At 35.4% G+C, this 18,883-nt stretch overlaps 2 protein-coding genes and 1 pseudogene across 3 annotated transcripts; all 3 read right to left on the bottom strand.

Moving 5' to 3' along the window:
* Nucleotides 1-68: 68 nt before the first annotated feature.
* On the bottom strand, nucleotides 69-2,020 carry LOC126615832 (GPI-anchored protein LLG1-like). Its single transcript, XM_050283746.1, has 3 exons — nucleotides 1,800-2,020; nucleotides 1,615-1,671; nucleotides 69-693 (listed from the first exon to the last, which is right to left on the bottom strand). Exons 1-3 carry the CDS (start codon nucleotides 1,897-1,899, stop codon nucleotides 326-328), a joined length of 525 nt encoding a protein of 174 aa, XP_050139703.1. The 5' UTR covers nucleotides 1,900-2,020; the 3' UTR covers nucleotides 69-325.
* A 3,987-nt stretch (nucleotides 2,021-6,007) lies between these two features.
* On the bottom strand, nucleotides 6,008-7,380 carry LOC126616180 (probable CCR4-associated factor 1 homolog 11; annotated as a pseudogene).
* A 237-nt stretch (nucleotides 7,381-7,617) lies between these two features.
* LOC126616179 (phosphatidylinositol/phosphatidylcholine transfer protein SFH13-like) lies at nucleotides 7,618-12,920 on the bottom strand. Of its 2 annotated transcripts, XM_050284187.1 has the most exons (16): nucleotides 12,615-12,920; nucleotides 12,114-12,532; nucleotides 11,515-11,632; nucleotides 11,022-11,325; nucleotides 10,812-10,911; nucleotides 10,177-10,443; nucleotides 10,003-10,080; nucleotides 9,791-9,895; nucleotides 9,658-9,707; nucleotides 9,473-9,572; nucleotides 9,268-9,366; nucleotides 9,059-9,172; nucleotides 8,829-8,958; nucleotides 8,277-8,656; nucleotides 8,111-8,185; nucleotides 7,618-7,852 (listed from the first exon to the last, which is right to left on the bottom strand). In XM_050284187.1, the coding sequence occupies exons 3-16, from the start codon at nucleotides 11,525-11,527 to the stop codon at nucleotides 7,832-7,834; spliced, it is 1,836 nt and encodes a 611-aa protein (XP_050140144.1). In that variant the 5' UTR covers nucleotides 11,528-11,632; nucleotides 12,114-12,532; nucleotides 12,615-12,920; the 3' UTR covers nucleotides 7,618-7,831. The 2 variants fall into 2 exon arrangements, with proteins under 2 accessions (XP_050140144.1, XP_050140143.1); XM_050284186.1 differs by lacking the exon at nucleotides 12,114-12,532.
* Between the last annotated feature and the right edge of the window lie 5,963 nt (nucleotides 12,921-18,883).

The following is an 18,883-nucleotide window of genomic DNA, read 5'->3' as shown; positions in this document are numbered from 1 at the left end:
CAGAAACCCAAAAAATGTCCAAAGCAAACAGATAATATGAAGATAATTGCATCCGGGTGGTCCACACATTACAAAATCCAGCTCATTTTACACAGATCATTCAACGTGCATATTATAGCTGTCAAGGTATTGCACAAAAGGTCTTATAAATATTACAAATTACGAATGCCACACAGAGTGATAATATTTAATTTAATTAAATGGAAAGTATCTTCTAGCTCTAGCACTTACGGAAGAAACATGGATGGAAACCTGATGAATGAAAAAATTGTAAGTGTTCTCACGCCATAAGAATATACTAATTGGTGGAAAATGGTCAGGAAATTCATAGTAACCGGAACAACAACGCTAGGATGCCGGCGGTTAGCATTAGCAACGGAGATGGATAGCTTGTGGTATGAGCCCCATTTACATCCTTGGCCACCTCCGTAGATGGTGGTAAGGCAGGGCATTCCAGACCTTCCTTTCCTTCGTGGCACTCATTGGCGAAAAGTCCAGGTGGGTACTTTCCGTAGAGGTTAATGTAGCTGAACATAATTGAAGCGCATTCGTTTGTCAAGTCATTAAGCACGTCTGCATAAGGGCAAGCCAATTCCTTGAATGCATCACAACACTGTTTAGCAGGGTATCGGGGTCCTTTGCATTGGGTTGTGATAGTAGTGTAGTTCAAAAACTCAAAGTTCACTGGACAACCTGCAGATAGCAGAAGCCAAAATTTCAACAGACTAAGTTATTTACTTCCTATATAAATCTACCGAAAGAAAATAGGTCCAAACAAGCGTTAAGTTTCTATGTGATGCAGAACCGAAAAGAGACATGGTGTGACAACATAAGCTTCCAAGTTCATATACCAAAACCCAACTTCTCTTTTTTATGATCCATCCTAAATATGCTTCTATCCTTCGAGGTCTCTCAAAGGAACAAAACATAAGCTCCTTCTACCTATAATTCCCAAATCAACGGAAAAAGTAGAGAGGGGCACCAAATAGCAACACTACTTTCCAACTATCATGCGGAATATTGGGCAATCCAATGGTACAAAAGGCTTCAAGGAGAAGACAATACACGCAGCACAATCAAGTTGCAGAATGTTTATGCATCGATTTCTTGGCTTCAAATTGAAGCCCGATCTAAAGCTCCTCTATTTTCTTTTTCCTGTACGCGCGAGTTAAAAAGTAAACTAAATATCAGAATATCAAATGCTATGTAAGCAGATATATGATGAACCATCAACCACCTACTGAATACTAAATTTCGATTTCACTTCGTCAATTAATTTCTCAAAACAAGTTTGATGTGGACTTAACAAACCCAAAAGTCAAAATTATAGAAAAGATAAGTCCTTGATCACTAGTGGGGTTATCCTAATTAAGCCCAATCCATCACCCTCCATTAACAGATCATAGCTCACAAACAACACACACACTCGATACGCTTTCATCCTCCAACTCAGTAAAATTGCAGCAAGAAAAATCAATCAAATGGGCATTTTCCAAAAATAGAAACAATCACCTCTCCACCTTTTAGCACTGCATTTCAATCTCTAGAGTAAAAAATTTATGATATCAACAACGAAAGAACATATTTTTCAGAAAAGGGTACGAAGGAAATAACCTTTCTTGGCCTGCAGCAAGTGCCGGCCGACAGAAGCCTGAGATTCAAAGACACCATCTGCAGCCACACACAGAAATCAAAAAGTTCAGAGCTTTGCTAAATCTAAGCTTATTTGAATCAAAACCCAGCAAAATTACAACATATAAATACATATATAGAATTTCAGATGTTAAATTGGGCAGCACCTGAAATGAAAGTTGGAGAGGAAGAAGAAGCAGGCAGACCCAGAAAAAGGAAGAGGAAAACAATGGAAAAGCAGAAGCAGAAGCTCTGATGAAACACCATACTTTCTGGGTTTTCGGAGAGCACAAATGGGAACCCAAGTCAGGGATCAAAGATCTCTCTTTATTGTCTATAAAGCTCCCTTGTTATTTATTTATTTACCTTAGAATTTAGATAAAGCTATAGCTGCTTCAAAACGTGGACTAATGGAGTACAGCGGGTAATGCGATAACTGGAAAAGCATCCTCTCCGGATCCTCCTTGTGGGAATCCGGAGGATCCATCAATCACGATCGTTCATCGTGCGATCAGTTTTTTTTAGATATTATTAATATTTAATTTAAAATTTAAATTTAAAAAGAATTTCTGACCACACGATGTATAATAAACGACTGTGATTGATGGATCATCCGGATCTCCATAAAGAGGATCCTTTTCCGCGGTAACTGGTTTTCTTCACTATTTGGTCAGCACCCCTCAACCCCTTCCCTCTTGGCCTATTTTTGTTATCACTTTCTTTATTTTACGTAATGTCAAGAGATTAAATTTATAAATAAAATTTTAAAATAAAGGACATAAAAGTTGACGATTGATTTTTTATTTTTTTTATTTTTTATTTTTTTTAAACGGTATATTTTGTTAGATTAAATGTACATTAGCCACTGACGGTAGATTTTTTACTTAAACGTTGATAAATGTGCTCATTTTTATCTGACACATTATTTAGTTTGTAAATTTTATCTCTCTAACATTACTCTTTTGCACAATCAACGTATCATTTTATCCCTTGTATTTATCTTTCGTTTTTCATATTACCTCATTTCGTCTATGGAGTTTAAAACAACACTAGTTATAAAAGATTAAAAGCATAGAGTGCATGTCTTGTAGCCAATCCTAAGCATTTTTTATGTTTTATTGTTTTCGGCCAATGTTTATTTTTGTTTTTTAAATTTTTAAACAAGACAATATACTAAACTATTTTAATTTTTGAAAAAAAAAAGATTTGAATTTGGTGCAAAGACGGACACGTTACTCTGACTTATTGCCAATTTCCATTCGATTTTAATGGTAATGGGCAGTGTTGTCTCTCCAATGCTTTTATCTTAATGGAAATGCGCGTTAACTCGACCTTTTCCAACCAAAATCCTGCTGTCACCACAAAGAAAATAATGTACTTATTGTGCCAATAGAATAATATGGTCCACCACGGTCAGTTCCTTGTCGCTACATTTGATATAATTATTAAGATAAATATTAGTTTACTACTTTTATGTTATCTGATTTTCAACATTTAGTACATCAAGTTTTTTTCGTCTTAGAGTCATACTTAAAATGTTAATTTTGGGACAGTCTCATATATCCGTTAGTCAAACTGTTAAGTCTGCAGTTAACTGATGACATGATGCCTATGTGGACAATGACTGAGTACCACGTGTCATTAAGAGATCCACATAGATGATTTTTTTTTTTTTTGGGAGAAGGGGTTCAAATTTTTTTTTTAAAATTCAAAAAAAAAAAAAAGAAGCCCCATGGACGTCAGAAGAAGAAGAAGAAAGGCAAGGTCTTTCTCTGCTTCACCGTTGCTAGATTGCACCACCTTCCCTTCTCTCCTCATTCCTCCCTTATCCCTCCATTCTCTCCTTTACACCAACCCACCAAACCCTCCTCTCCTCCAAGTTTTTTTTTTTTTTTTTTCAGAGCTCCGCCGTTGAATCCTCCTCCAAGTTTCGCCTTTTCGCACAACAGAGGTATTCTTCTCCTTCCTTCTTCGTCTTCTGAAATTGTTATCAATTCTAGGGTTTGCTTCGTTCGTGGTTTACCTGTAAATCGATAGACCCCCCCTTCCTTCTCTCCTCTGCAAATCAGTCGAATCCAAAGAGAATTGCCACTTCTAAAACGAAAAGGGATTCAATTTGGTTTCACAATTGGATTTGGGGATTTAGGGTTTTGCAAGTGCAGTCATTGAAAAAGATGGAATTTTGGTTTTCTGGGAAGTAAGTACAAGAACAGGGTTTTATAGAAAGAGAGAGAAATAGGGTTTTAGAGTGACTGTCGCAACAAGTCGAGGGCTTCGACGGTGAGGATAGGTTCGAAATCGCCCGATAAGAACTCGGCGACGCTGAGAGACTCGAAACAGCACGAAAAGAACCCAAAACGGAATCGAGGTGGAGCATTGTCTCGGACATCCCGAAGGGAAGGTAGAGCCCCGATTTCCTGGTTTGAGGTGACTCCATTGCTGGGTTCTATTGGATGCGGTTCTTGGTTGCTTGGAGGAAGAGTTGTTGGGTCTGAAGAATGTGATGATATCATATAGCTAATTGGTATAATTAATGGGGTTTTTGAATAGAGAAGGAGGAGGCCAAAGGAATATAGGAGAGAAGGGAGAGGGGTTGGGGGAGGTAGAAGATTTTTTTTTGAATTTTTGAATTTTGTTTGAACCCCTTCTTCCAAAAAAAAAAGTTTCCACGTGGACCCTTAATGACACGTGACATCCAATCATTGTTCACATAGGCACCACGTCATCAGTTAACAGCAGAGTTTGACCAACGAATGTATGAGACGGTCCCAAAATTATCACTTTAGGTATGACTCTAAGACGAAAAAAACTTGATGTACTAAATGTTGAAAACCACGAAATATAAGGGTAGTAAACTGATATTTACCCTAATTATTATGTTCGGGTATACAATTCATAAATGTCACCTTCTACGGGCGCGTTTGGATATACTTTTAAAATAATTGAAAGTGTTTTTAGAAAAAATGTTTTTTGGTTCCAAAGTCACTTTAAGTGCTTTTTGTTGTACTTTTATGCGCAAACGGAAGCAAATTCTAACAAAGTACCAATATCAACGTCGTAGGTGAAAACTAAAACAAACAATCTCAAACTAACATGAGATTTACGTGGTTCGGCGTAAAGCCTACTCCACGGGCGAAGCGCAAGGAATTTTACTAAACAAACGGAGATTACAAAAGAGTGTTTAAACTCTCACAACTCAAATCCCACAAATTACAAACCCTAAACCAAACGAGTAGAGAACCCAAAACTAATGGAGAAGATTCTCCCAAATTGCTCTCTAACTCACAAACTCACAAATTGACTCTCACCAAATTGTCACACGAATGAGCCACACAAAATACACTAACCCTAAGGTCCTATTTATAGTGCATAGGACTTAGGTTACAATAGGAATCCTAATAGGAAATAAATCCAAATCCTAATCAAATAGGTAATTAACGAAATCTCTCCACTAAGGAAACTAACTAAGAAGTCAAAACCAAACCCAAATAGGACACCAAAACCAAACAGGTAACACAAACCTAATTTATTGCATCATCCTAATTTTGAGCCAAAAACCCAACACTTTCTACAAGAAATATCAGTTATGTGCTTCTTGCAGAAAGCACTTTAAGTGCTTTTCCAAGATTTATTAGCATTTTTACTAAGGATTGTTTCCAAAAAGATTTTCACCAAAAACGCTTTCAGTCATTTTAAAAGCATATCCAAATGAGCTCTACAATTTTTGAGATTGAAACTTTTATAAAACTAATTTAACTTAATCACGACATCGTCTCAGGTTAATAATTATTTCTATTTCGGCCTCTGATCAATGACTTATGGTAAAAAAAACCAGGTTATTTCAATGCGTGATGGCGCATGGAGCCGTATGGCGACATGTGGTGGCGCGTGGAACGGTGGATGTAGGTTGTTAGACACCGAATTTGATAGTTTGAGTCTCGTTTTTTCAATAATCTTCGTAGTTTTCAATTATTTTACCAACTAAAGATCTAGGGATTTCGAAAAGCGTGCTGAGTAGGGCGGTTATGACTATACAGTGTGTGAGTGAATTTTTGCTTTTAAACTTAATTACGTATATTTGTTCAAAATCGATTTTATGTGATGCTTTTATATCATACTTTGCTTTTACTTAGATTATGCAAATGTTTTATGTGATGAGGAGGATGCGATTAATAATCTTGTGATGATAACCATAACTCTATTCTCTCACCATGCATTTAAATGTAGTCCATGATTTTGCACTTCCGAGAAAAAGAAAAATGCATAAATGAAAGTTCGAAATAAGGTGAGTTCTCAAGTATTATCCAACTTAATACGTATCAAAGAAAATTACAAAGAGAATGAAATAAATGAATAACTAATCAACAATTGTGTACTGCAATTAATAAATCAATGAGCCTCAACTTCCAAACCATACAAAACCCTTTGAGACCAATCCAAATCTCTCAAATCTAAACTGCAGCCATCTTCCCCTAGCATGCTTCTGTGATACACATCTGTAAGCTTCCGAAACGTTTGCCAAGTCAGCAAACTATCATAAGCAGCCTGATGACTCTTCCCAGCCACACGATCAACCCCAAGCTTGTTAGCCACTCTCTCTAATCCTCCATAAATCTCTCGAGAAACCCTAATCATGCTTTTGATGTCATACACATTTTTCCCAAAGTATATATCCATCATGTCCGTGAAAGTGTTTATGTCTTGCGGCAAACGATTGTGATTCAGCATCTTGATTAGGTACCCGAAATCGTAAGCGCTATGGAAAGTCACTCATGTCAACCGGGATTTCTTGGAGAACAGCAAAAAATTACGCCACAGCAAGGCGAAGTCGGAAGAACGAATACCCTTTTCCTTGTTCTCCATGAAATCGATTCCTTGGCTTTCAAGCAACCGAATCAAACTTGTATTCTGAAGGTCACGTTCGACATCGAAGTCCCTGAAGTTGAACTCCCATATGTACCAGCTATTTGTGCCAAAACTGGGTATGTATCCGTTGTTGTCCGAGAGCGTTAGCCCTAACTGGATTATGTTGGTGTTGTCGACGTTGGCCTTCATGAGCTCATATTTGGATGCCGGGGTTAAGGGGGTGTAGGAATCGGAATAATGGAAAACCGTGCCCGGGAATTCGGTGTCTATGGAGAGAAAGGGTAGTAACGAATCATGGACTGAATTAGAGAAAACTCAGTTTCCAAATTGTGTTGCCAAACGCGTCGAATCTCAACGTTCTTCATCGTCTATGGTATTAGGGTTTCTGTAGAATGTTTCTTGGAATGATGTTGAATGATGTTATGCTCTAATGAGGCCGGCTATAATGATATATGTAGAGAGGAAGTTTATACTCCAAATCCAAGGGCAATTAGGAAACCCTAGCTGAAAATGGATAGTGTTACTGCGTTACTAAGTATAAAGGATTCCAATCCTAAGTAATCTAATCCAATTCAATTAGTCACCAAACATGACCTAAATGTCTTGCGATCGTTTCCTTTTTCAAACATCCAAACATCTTGTTTTTCTTTCTTTCTTTGGTACATTAAAAGGAATCGAACTCTGAGCGAATCTTAATATTAACCCACTAATATGAACTAACCTTAATCTTAATGGAACGCTGAATTGATCTTAATATTAACCCACTAATATGAACTAATCTTAATTTTAATCGAACACTGAACTATTCTTACTGTTAAAATCGAGACTTTTCACTAAAAAAAGCGAGCTGTTACTACCAATCCAAAAAAATCATCCAGCGCTCCGTATGCAAATTTTTCGCTCGTGTTTTTATAGAGTGCATACGATAATTTTGGAGAACTAATAGAAAAAACACCTGGTGATCCTGTCTAGACTGTTCATCAAGCCCAGCCATTGCATGAGAATACAATTAACATGGAGGAAATTCTACTGATTTCAGTGTTTCATTATATACATTGCAATGGATCTGGTCTAAAGGGTAGAGACCTTCAAATTTCTCCAAAAGAGAAAAACAATCACTGCCGAATTGTACAAAATTGTACCAAGATTTCATTAATTCCTTTTTTTCTGTTCATCTCTGCACTTTTATGTCTCAAAGCAGCAGAAGGTTACACAGTTTCATATAGCTTTGATTGAGAGGCAATTTCAAAAAAAGATGAAAAGAAGGGGCCTTTTCTGCATCATACTTCTTTAACCAAACGTGTAGCCTTTCCCGCCATGAGTCGTTACCTACTCAACAAAACGGTCTCTTTCTCTGCGTTAAAAAGAGCCTCACCATTGTCAGATTTGGCTCAACAAAACGAAACGCTACGAAATGAACATTAGCTCATTGATTGTAGCTAGCTATAACAATATGCTTTTCTACCTTGTTGATCATTTGTCGATGATAAAATTCCCCATAAAAGACTTTCCTAATACTAGTAAAGGCTTAATTTGTAACCCGAAAATGGAAGTCGCTTGATTTAGACAGAAATTTAACCACGGAAGTTGAAGTTGTTGCAGATAGACTTACATGAAATTTAGATTCCTGTAGATTTTCCAACAACCTAGCAATCTCTAGTTGCTTTACAACTGCAGCGTGCAGCACCTGTAACGACAACATTGAAATGAAAACATTGTTATCTGTGCAATTAAAAGATCAATAATCAAATGGCTAAAAGCATTTAAACATAACATACTCCTTTTGTTTGCTCGAGATCATATTCAACAGACTTAATCCTGTCCATCGAGTCTATCAGCATTCGCTCCTTTTCTAAAGGAATTGCAGCAGGCTTGTTTTTAAGCTCCTCACATACTTTTTCTAGTTGCTGAAGACGCTGTAAACACGGGCGGACGTAGTCTTCTTGACTCACAACTTCAGGGGCTGGTAAATGACCATTCGTGTTGCTTTCCACCAACTTCGATGGGTAAATGGTGTTCTGCCTTCTCCAAAATTCAAATTGTAGAATATGAGAAAATGGTATTAGTCTGATCACGAAAGATATCAGCTTTCTTGCCACACGAGTGAAGTCCGTCTTCTCAATTTTGTCCTCAGCTGCGTCAAACCTAACTGAACTACCTGAAAAGACACATGAACTTAGGATATAAGCTGAAAGGTAAGATTGAAAAGGGAACAACGGCTAATAGTTGAAATATATAAGCAGTGGTAAATGCATTTTTCACATTTATAGAAGTAGACAAAAGATTTTAGAAAAGAAAAATAACTGGAAATAAGATTATAATGTGTTCACCTTCTGAATTTAATGTTGCTTCACAAGAAACATTCTGATCCTGATGACATTGAACTCCTTGATCACTTGTTCTGGCTTTCTCAACCCGGGGAAGATCATCACTGCTGTAGAATGCATTTGGATCTAATGCCTTAACGTGTGAAAGACAGATTAATCAATACGCACACCAACAGATGCAGTACATCTTTTGAACCAAACAAATCACAAAGAAAATTAATCTTGAAACTCACTTCTTCATCAACTGCGTCCAAAGGAGGAAATGCAGAACTCCTTTGTCCAAGTGAAGAACAAGGATCATCAATATCTGACCCTGATTCTACAACTGATGTATTGCTTGTTCTACCCTGATAAAACACACAAAGAATAAAAGAATAAGTATGGGCCAACTTCTCTGAACCAGCAATACATCAAGTACTACAAATAATATTTCTGAACTAACCTTCAGTGGGTGTATTTGAATATATGAATCAAATTTCTCCTGTTCACCAGACACACTAGAAATTTGCCTCACAAATGTTGCTTCGGCAGCATGCAGAAGCTACAAATTAGAGACGCTGGGTTAATATTCAGTACTTAATTCAATAAAGAGATTGAAGCCTGAAACCACTAGACTACTCATTAGGGAAATAAAAAAAGATGATAACCTTCATTATCTCAATGTCATTCCAAGGACCTTTATTAGACCTAAGGCAACCCCCTTCAGCTGAACAAGTACATGATCCGCCCAGGAAGCCTGGCAACTGACTGAAAAGAGAGATATGTACAGTGAGCTGACGGGTACTGTCAAGCGTCAATGAAAATATTGCAGAGAGTATTATGGTATACATACCTTGAATCAATGACTTCCAGTAGTTTAGACAAGGATTTGGGATCCAAAACCTGGATTTAAGATAATTATCAGCGATCAAGGCTGCAGGATAAGGAAATTTAGATGCCACGTGGCCTAGAGCAGTATCCTTTACCTGTATCTTTGCAATAGTCTTTACATCAAGAAACTTCTGTGCAGCAGGCCAAAGCATCTTCTTAAAGCCAGGACCAGCATTGACAATGTACATTCGTTGTAGAGTCTGTATATTGCTAAACTGTTAGACCCATATGGCACTTTATAAAAAAAAATATTATTCTTTAAACCCAAATAAAATGAAATCAAAATATTGTCAGGTGATTCCAATACCTCAGGGTAGTAATTGGTGTCTATCTTTGTCATGGCAGACAAAAGATTTGCAGCAGTCCTAGTGAAATTTTTCATGCCCTGTATTTCACATACGATCATTTTTCTAGTTAGAATTCTGGAATTTAGCAACGGCAGTAACAGAAGTACAAATGTGAAGGAAAGACATAAGCATACCAAGCCTTGTACATCCAGTATAGTAGTTGTTGAACATATCTGTCTCTTTGCTGCAATTGAACAAGCAGGGAATTTCTCCTGCAGAGCTCTCTCAAACTCTTGGACATGGTACTTTAAGTATCGCTCTATACTGGTGATTTGCATTAGCCTACTTGGATGAGCTTTTCCCAGTCTCTCAATGTAAACAGGTCTGCCATCTTTATCAACCCCATGGTATCCTTGAGGGTAATATTGCACTACTTCATCAAGCTCTTCAAATTCAAAATCCTTCAAATTTATTAATTTAACAATGAGTTAGAGTTAAATAAAAAACCAAATTTTTTTTGTTATCAGTTTGCATTTCAAACACGCTACAACATTCCAACCGTTAGAGCCCTATTAATATTCAGATAATAATAACTTATCACCAGAGTCGTTTCTTCTCAAAAAAAAAAAAAAAAAACCCTTATCACCAGAGATGACATTCTCCAGATATGACACTCAGTTTCAAAGGTCTTAGATTAATTAAATTTGTGCTTCCAAATTCCAATTAGACGAAGATCTTATTTCTATTTCCTAGCACACCAAAAAATTACCTGTCTAAAAGATAATACATCCATAGCTATATCATCAGTGACAAAAGATAACCTCATTACCTCCAAAATGGTGTCTGTTCCAAATTCTTTTCTCCATTTAAGCATTTCTTCCCACAACCGGAGTGTTTTTTCAATGTTAAGGTCTCTAGCTTTCAAAAATCTACATGAGAGTCGAACAAATATACCATATAATCCACTATATCTCAATTGGAAACTGAAATTTGGCCACTATGTTATTACCAACAGATATATTGGATGGATTTGACTGACCTCAACAAAGTATGGTAGTCATCGTGCCTTGCTGGCAACAAGTCCATGTCAAGGAGTCTTTGACGAAACTCTTGCACAACACTCTCCTCTTTCGCATCCCGTACATCTTGTATGGAAACTGATGGAACCCGGTAATCGATTTTCCTTTTTCCTCTTTTTTTAAGAGAATGGGTAAACTTACTGGAAGCATTTATCGCCTTCTTCTTGAGATTACAAATTCTTGAGCGTCTTCTCTCCTCTTCAGAAATCTCAAAATCGGATCTTCTCTCTCGGACTTCCTCAAGAGCTCCAAACCCTTCAAGGCCTTCAGTAAACAGATTAACACGCATAACCATCAGTACCACAATATGCAAAGTTTATCTCAAATTTGCATTTGTTTTTTCTAATAAAACAAGCATCACGTTCCCATATTCCCTTCATATGACAGAGTGCATTGTGTAAAATTATTCTCAACCAGAGATAACAAATTCATCTAGCTAACCAGGAAGCATACCTGACATCGACATCTTAGTCCAATGCAGAGGGAAGATTTTCCAAGTCTCTTGGCCCTAAATCTTCAGAGAAAGGAGGCGAATCCACCGCAATGTTTAAAGTATGAAAGTCCCCATATTCTGTCAAAATACAAGCAACTACTTAGGATTCAAATGCAAGAGATTGTAATATCTTAAATTATACAGAAGTTGAAGCAGCAGATGTGAAGTGACTATAAATAATTTGACTGCACTCAACCAAATCGACTTCTCAAAAACATCGAAGTGTGAATAAAAGAAACAATATAACCAATAAAAAAACACATAATTAGTCAGCTAAATGTAAATCATCAAATGCATACATGAATATTTGTGGAAATTTCTTTGCTGCATTGGATAAAGATTAAAAAATGAGAAAAGGAAACAACTGCATTTGTGTTCTGTTAATTTCCCAGTGAATTCCTACACCTAAAATATCATATTCTCCTCAAAAACCTTATCACTATTGAACTTCCCCTGAACTTACTAACTCAATTTTCCTCACAATTCAAACTTGCAAAAGAAAGAGTGTCACTTTCCAACATCTGCAGGCTAAAAAAAAGGCCCTTTGAATATTCAATACCCAATTTTCAAATGGTAGACAGATCTGGAGCAGCTAAATTCCCAATCCAAATTAGAAAAACCCCATTTTTCTATATCTTCAGCACAATCAGATTCTTCATCATCTCCAAATTTGCCACCTTTCCCAGATTTCACACATAAATCAATCCCATCAGGCAAACCAATCTCTCTAACTTCAGGTGATTAACAAAAGAACTGAATAAATAAATCCCATCAAGCAAACTCAACCAATGTCTCTCAGGAGCTCTCTGAAAGTTACAAGATTTTGTGACAAAAGTGAAACCGTCCCAAAAAATCTATCCGATAGCATCCAAACCATCAAGCTCTCGCATTTACACCACCTCTAACGCTCCCCAATCCCCAAAACGCATTAAATCTCACCAATGCCGATAACCCACGTTCGGATCACACGCATTCTTCCTGTCTACGTAAATTTCCCACAAAGATTAAAACTTTACAGGAAAAAAAAAATAAGACGAGTGAGAAAACAGAAGAAAAAAACCTAGATTGGAAGCTGGATCGCAAGCCGAGAAGCTCAGGCCGTAGGTTCACTCGCAGAGAATCTAATCCAGAAACAGAGATGGGCGGGAAGAGAGAACGGGATAAAAATGAAACTCGGTAGGAGATTTTCCCGAGAAAAATCGGGAATTTTCTCGAGAAATTTAAATGAGAGAACAAAAGAAGATCATAACCTAGATTTTTAGCAGAAGGGAAAGAAAAAAATGCAAAAGACAATTCTCGGAAGCGAAAGAGCTCTCTCGCCTCTTCTCTTCTACTCCCTTTTCCCCAGCTGTCCTCTCTCTCTCCTCACTCTATTTAATAAGTTACCATTTATTTATAATCGTTGGATCAAATTTCAATAATTCGTATTCTCAAATTTAGTGGATTAGGTAGAAATGATCCGGAGATTATCCCCCCCTTTTGGGGCACCGTTGTCCCCTCCGATTTGCACACGTGGCAGCCTCTGCTTTCGTTTTCAGAATTTAGTGTTTTGTATTTGTAAATTAATTAATCTCTTTTTAATTTTAATTTAATTAATTTAATTTTGGGGGGCAAAAAAATGAATTGACGGTGGCGATTGGAGTAGGATAAAGCAAATTGTTTTATGCGCTTTGCTTGTAGTTGGGTTCGTTCTAACCCACGCACCTTATTTTTAAGTTTTGTTAAATTGGTCAAACTAAGCTACTCATACTAGCCTAATTGTGATTAAGTGAATTCTAGGTGTCGTGTTAACTCTTCATTCACTTTCCTACTCAATCTCATCTTATATGTTATCGTGGATTTCCAAATTTTAATCTTATTATAAGAACGATTGAATATTAATATAGACAACTCATTATTTTAAACAACTTTAATTTACGATGAATGGATTTAGACGTAGGTGTAAAGGGTGGAAAAATTTATGACTTGACCTAACCCACGTATGTTATACTACCACAAGAGTTGGAGAATTTTAAGTGTATCGGAAACATGGCTCATTGCATCAATTGTAATAACACAATTACAATTGGTTGAAAATTTGAAGGAAAAAAATTCAGTTAATTATATTATTACACTTAATGTACTCAACTGTGTTTCCAGCATACTGTAAAATCTCTCCAGGAGTTGTGATTCTTGAATTGATATAATGTAAAGGGTGCATCTTGTTAGTTTCTTTGTTTTGCAGTAAAGATAAAGTTACGACCTTTTCTTTGTTTTGGTAATGTTTTTTTTAGGTAATGATATAACTCAATTTGTTTGCATTCCTATCTTTAAGTGTAACAAGCATGATTTTACTGACTCGGTTCATTTCTTAAATTTAAGGTTTAAGGTCAAACCTCGACCATTTATTTTCAAATTAAACGATCGAGTCAGTTAATTAGAAGTTTTTCATTTATATTAAACTATTTAATACAGTCTAATTGTTGGGTTAAAAATAATCAAATTGCATTTAAGTTGGATCCAATCAATGCATGCAATTAAATAACGTATATAAGCTATAACTGAAAACATAAATCATGAGAATATTGAGTGGACAAATTTAACAATTTCCAAGTCCACAAAAATCGTTGCATGATAAAAGGTCGACCAAATTAGGAAACGGTTTTCCATACGAGCAAAATAGTAGGTTGGTTGTTCCTATAACTTGGCACGACTTTCGTAGTCATCAGCTTTTGTAAGTTCTGCTAGCAAGCTTGTACAGTCTCATGTCTTTCGTCCAAATTATACGTGTCGTAAATAAAAGATGGTGATGAGTATTTAAAACAATATTGTCACATAATGTTATTATTCTTAATAACTTTCAGAATTGAACGCTTCAACTTTGGACATAAAGTTTTATTGTTCTTTGAGAGTGACTTTCAGCCTTTTTTTACGCAACTTAGGTGGGAGGCGAAGAATGTCATAGTTTTAAAGTTTCCGAGCTATCCGTGAGATACCACTCTATAAGAATTAGAATTTTAACTTTGTGTCAAGTCTTACCAGCCAAGAAACAATCTCAGATAGATAGTTTTTAGTTTTTACAGAGCGTAGGGCTCCCAAAGGGTGATAGAGGTGTGCAAAAGTTTCTTCTGACCAGACGGAGATTGACCCTCGAGTGCAAAGACATGAGGGAGATTGGGTGCAAAACTCACGTCATAATACATGATTTGATACCAACATATGACAATTTTCTTGGTGCACACAAAATTATTAATTAATGAGTGAAGGGTGATGGGTCAATTATGTGCTGCAATCGTGTGGCTTAGAAATTCCAAACCATAATTAATGTTTGGTTCAAGTCATTCGTTAATAATCATAGGATAACATTGGATGTTGAACCAACACCCCAAAATTCTGTAGAGTTAGTTGATCGTGGTGGTTAAAAATTTATTGACAACAGCAGCTACACATCATAGACGGCCCTTCCACCACCAAACCCTACTCACTGCGGTCCATACCCGGCACCGTACTACATTATATATGCATGAAAGATTATATTCATTCACCAAACTATTGTAACAAAATTACTGCACCACAATTGGATAAATTTTTCAATGTGTCGAGGATATAGGATGGTACACCGCACGTTATTGTTCAATTGGAGAGAAACTTTTTTTTCTAAGTGTTTATCCATTTATATAATAACATCTAGCATATCATCCCGTGTTCTGAACATATTAAAAATCTCTCCACATATTCCTAGGGTTTCAAATTTAATTAGGTTAGTCCCACTTCCTTCATGGGTGATGGATCGAAGACCTCATCACAAGTCTCTTGTGTTGACACCATCATCACTTTAATTAATTCACTTCAAAAGTGTCCGATATTTTAAGAAGGCGAATGTTATCAATGCATGTGAAATGAAGTTGACGTAAAAATACTTGATTAGCACAAATATGTACGATGAAACTCATATTATAATATAAGTGGAGAGACATAGATAATAAACATTAAAAATGAAACGTATCCAACATATCGTCTATTTATATAATAAATTATGATGTATCATCTCATATTTCGGATACACATAAAAAAATAAGATAAGCTATATATTGGTATTGCGTGTGGTTTTGGGTAGTTTTTCATACCTTGATGTCGATGAAAACGAAACAGCGACTCTCTCTTTAGGTAAAAATACGTTATTTGAACAATTTTAACTATGAAATTTTTACTTGCACTCTCTCTTTGGATAAAAATACTTTATTTGTTAGTGAAAAAATGAGCTCATCCCCCAAAAAGAAATACAAGTATCATTCAAAGAATGTCATTTGTGAAATTTCGTAATTAAATCATTGCCACACAACACAATTTTTGTTCTTTTTGTTAACCCACACAACACAATTTTGATGATAGTGTAGTTGCTTCATTTTATTAATGTGTGAGCAACCTTTGAATGCAAGTGAATTTGAGAGCTTAAAATTTTGTAAAAAAATTTGTCCTATTATCCTAGTCCGATCATGTTAAGTAGTTTTTTTACTCAAAATAATAACGGTCTTATTATAATATAGATAATGAAAACAAACATAAATAGGTTGCTAACTTGGCCAAACCAGTTGCCACTGAATTGGTGGATTTGAGGGCGAGACATGTCCAAAAATAAAACTGTGCTTGTTTACACTAATAAATGGGAAAAAATAGGTCAAAATACAGGAAACATTAAATGAATTGTATACAAAGAAATAGTTCAACAAAACTAAACCTAATTACTTTACTACGAACTTTTACATCTTTGAAATGGAAGGTGTAAAACTTATATAATTAGTCAAAGGATTTTTTGTTGATGCGCGCGTGCGCTATAATTTGGTAAAAAAAGGAGGAAAAGGAAAAGCTAACCAAGTTTTGAGTGAGATTCTCTTCCTTTTGTAATCATGAGTTTTTTGTTTTCTTGATTTTGGCACGCCAAACTCTCCAACCAAGAACGAATGACAGTATTCTCAGTCATTCGACTGAGAAAAAAAAAACCATGACACTACCTTATATATCATCGTTTGATGAGTTTGAATTTTAAAATTTGTGAAGTAGATAGATACAAATATCAGAATTTAAAGTGATGAGCAAAAATACAACGAAAGAAAATAATTAAAAAAAGTACGACCAAACATAAAATACAAACGAATATTTTGTCTATGAAAAATCAAGTCCGCAATTTAGATTTTCTTTGAAAGAGGGAAACCTTTGGAAGTTGAACAAAAAATAAAAAAGTTTGGTAACCTATGTATCTATCTTTACATTGTTGTCAAACTTGTTGATGATATAACCCATCCAAATCTTTATTCGTTACCAAAGTTCTTTAAAATGGTACAGATGAAATTTATGTGCTTCAACAATTATATACGACTATTACTCTTTTATACGAAGAATATTGAGGATAAAAATGTAATTGTCTCCTCTAGAGATATAACTTGAGGTTACAATAGTTGTTGTTATTTTGTTATGACAGTTGTTAAGCTAGTTATATTTGCTAAGGCTTAGTTAGCTTAATTCTTAAGTCTTTACATTTCACACACCTTTCTTAATTTTTGTACATTGATTTTCAATTTATTCGATCCGAATGCTAAAAGTTGAGAGGAGTATGTGAAAAATAAAAATGGATGTGTGGATAGCACCACCTTATAACAATATAACTTAAGCCAAAACAAGTATAAACATATAGCATTGTCTAGATTTTTTTTTGTTTTTTGCATTTGGCAACAAATCATCGCACTCTTGAATGCTTTCGAGGGGGAATGTTGCATCACTACGATGTCTCATATTCCAACATTTCTTTCTACAATATACAAAGATGAATCTTGAAATATAAATAGTGACAAAACAAAAATCCTTTCACATATTTGCTTGGTACGATCTAGAAATTCAAATCGATTGGCATGAGTCATCATCACAATTCACAAGTCACTAAAACCCTAAATATTGGAAAATGGCCATATTGTAAGAAAAGAGAAATATAAAAGTTAGGGCATATATGGATAGTCCATCACGTAAAATGCAATAAGACAGCAAAGTCAATCCAAAACGTAAATTAAAAATCGTTAATGTTTTCTTTGTCAATCCCACTGCTCTACCTATAATATATTGTGTGCGTGTTTTCCCTTAACAGTTCACTGCACCAAGTCTTCTCTATTTGAGCCATTGCCTATTCGGTGAAATGAATTGCACGAAACCTCTTGATATCGACCACATACTGAACAGTTGATTACGAAATGCATGTTTAAAGGATAGAGTGTGTTTTCCCTTCGCAATTCACTTAGCGATTGTGATATAAATGTATTCAAAACGACGAGGATTGTGATATTAAAAAGGGCATATTCTTAAGTTCGGTACTCTATAAGAAAATTTTAGAATGAGCACATTGACATAAATCATGTGAATAAACGACCGGAGATATAGTTAAAGTTTTGTAAGGATCCAACAGTAAAAGATTTTTATCGTTAAGGAGTTAAATCCACGTAAAGTTAAGGTCGAGTTTCACTAAAATCCTTATCGTTTCATTTTTGGCAGCTTAATTTGTCACTATATAGATTGTTGTGTCACCAATTTTCACTTTGTACATATGCAATTATGCATAAATAATTATTAAGTGTAGATGTATGTGAATTTTCTAATAAATTAAGTGTAGTCCAGAAGTGATAGTCAATAATCTATTTTTTTCAGACGTGCACATGAAAGATTGATCTAACTGTGGCATGAGTAGTATCCATCCTTGATGTAGTGCATGAATCATGTGTAAGCCATATTCAATTAGCCATAACCCAATGAATTTTAGTTTTTTATCATGCACGCTCTGAGTAATGAATAATTAGGGTTAACAATTTTGACTTGTTTATTTGCTCAGAGTATGCAAATGCTTATTTTAACCCAATTGTAGCAATGATCATTCCAACATAACTCATTTTGACAAAATTCTGACGAAGTTGACGAAAATGACTATAGCTACACATTTTGATGAGTTGAGAGACCAATGATAATGAATTTTTAGTTGAGGTATCATTGCTCCAATTTGATTAAAGTTAAAGGATCATTGCTACAATTTACTCTTACTTTATTGCAACAAGTTTTGGTTGGAAAAATAGGGACAATCATTCAAATCTAAGTAAAGAAATCGAGTATAAAGTAGCATAAGAAAGTGAGCCGATATACATAGTTAAACATACATGGATAATTGGAGCAATTGGATGACTAAGATCTCAACGAAAAATAATTGCATTTGACAATTTAGAGTTTGTTTGAATGTTCTTTTAAAATACCTGAAAATACTTTTAGTGGAAATGTTTTTAATACCAATCTTTAGTAAAGATGAAGTAAATCCTAGAA

This window comes from Malus sylvestris, chromosome 3 (assembly GCF_916048215.2).
Source record: "Malus sylvestris chromosome 3, drMalSylv7.2, whole genome shotgun sequence".
Classification (NCBI taxonomy): Eukaryota; Viridiplantae; Streptophyta; class Magnoliopsida; order Rosales; family Rosaceae; genus Malus; species Malus sylvestris.
Note: the sequence above shows the minus strand (reverse complement) of the source record. Positions and strands in the feature narration are given on the sequence as shown.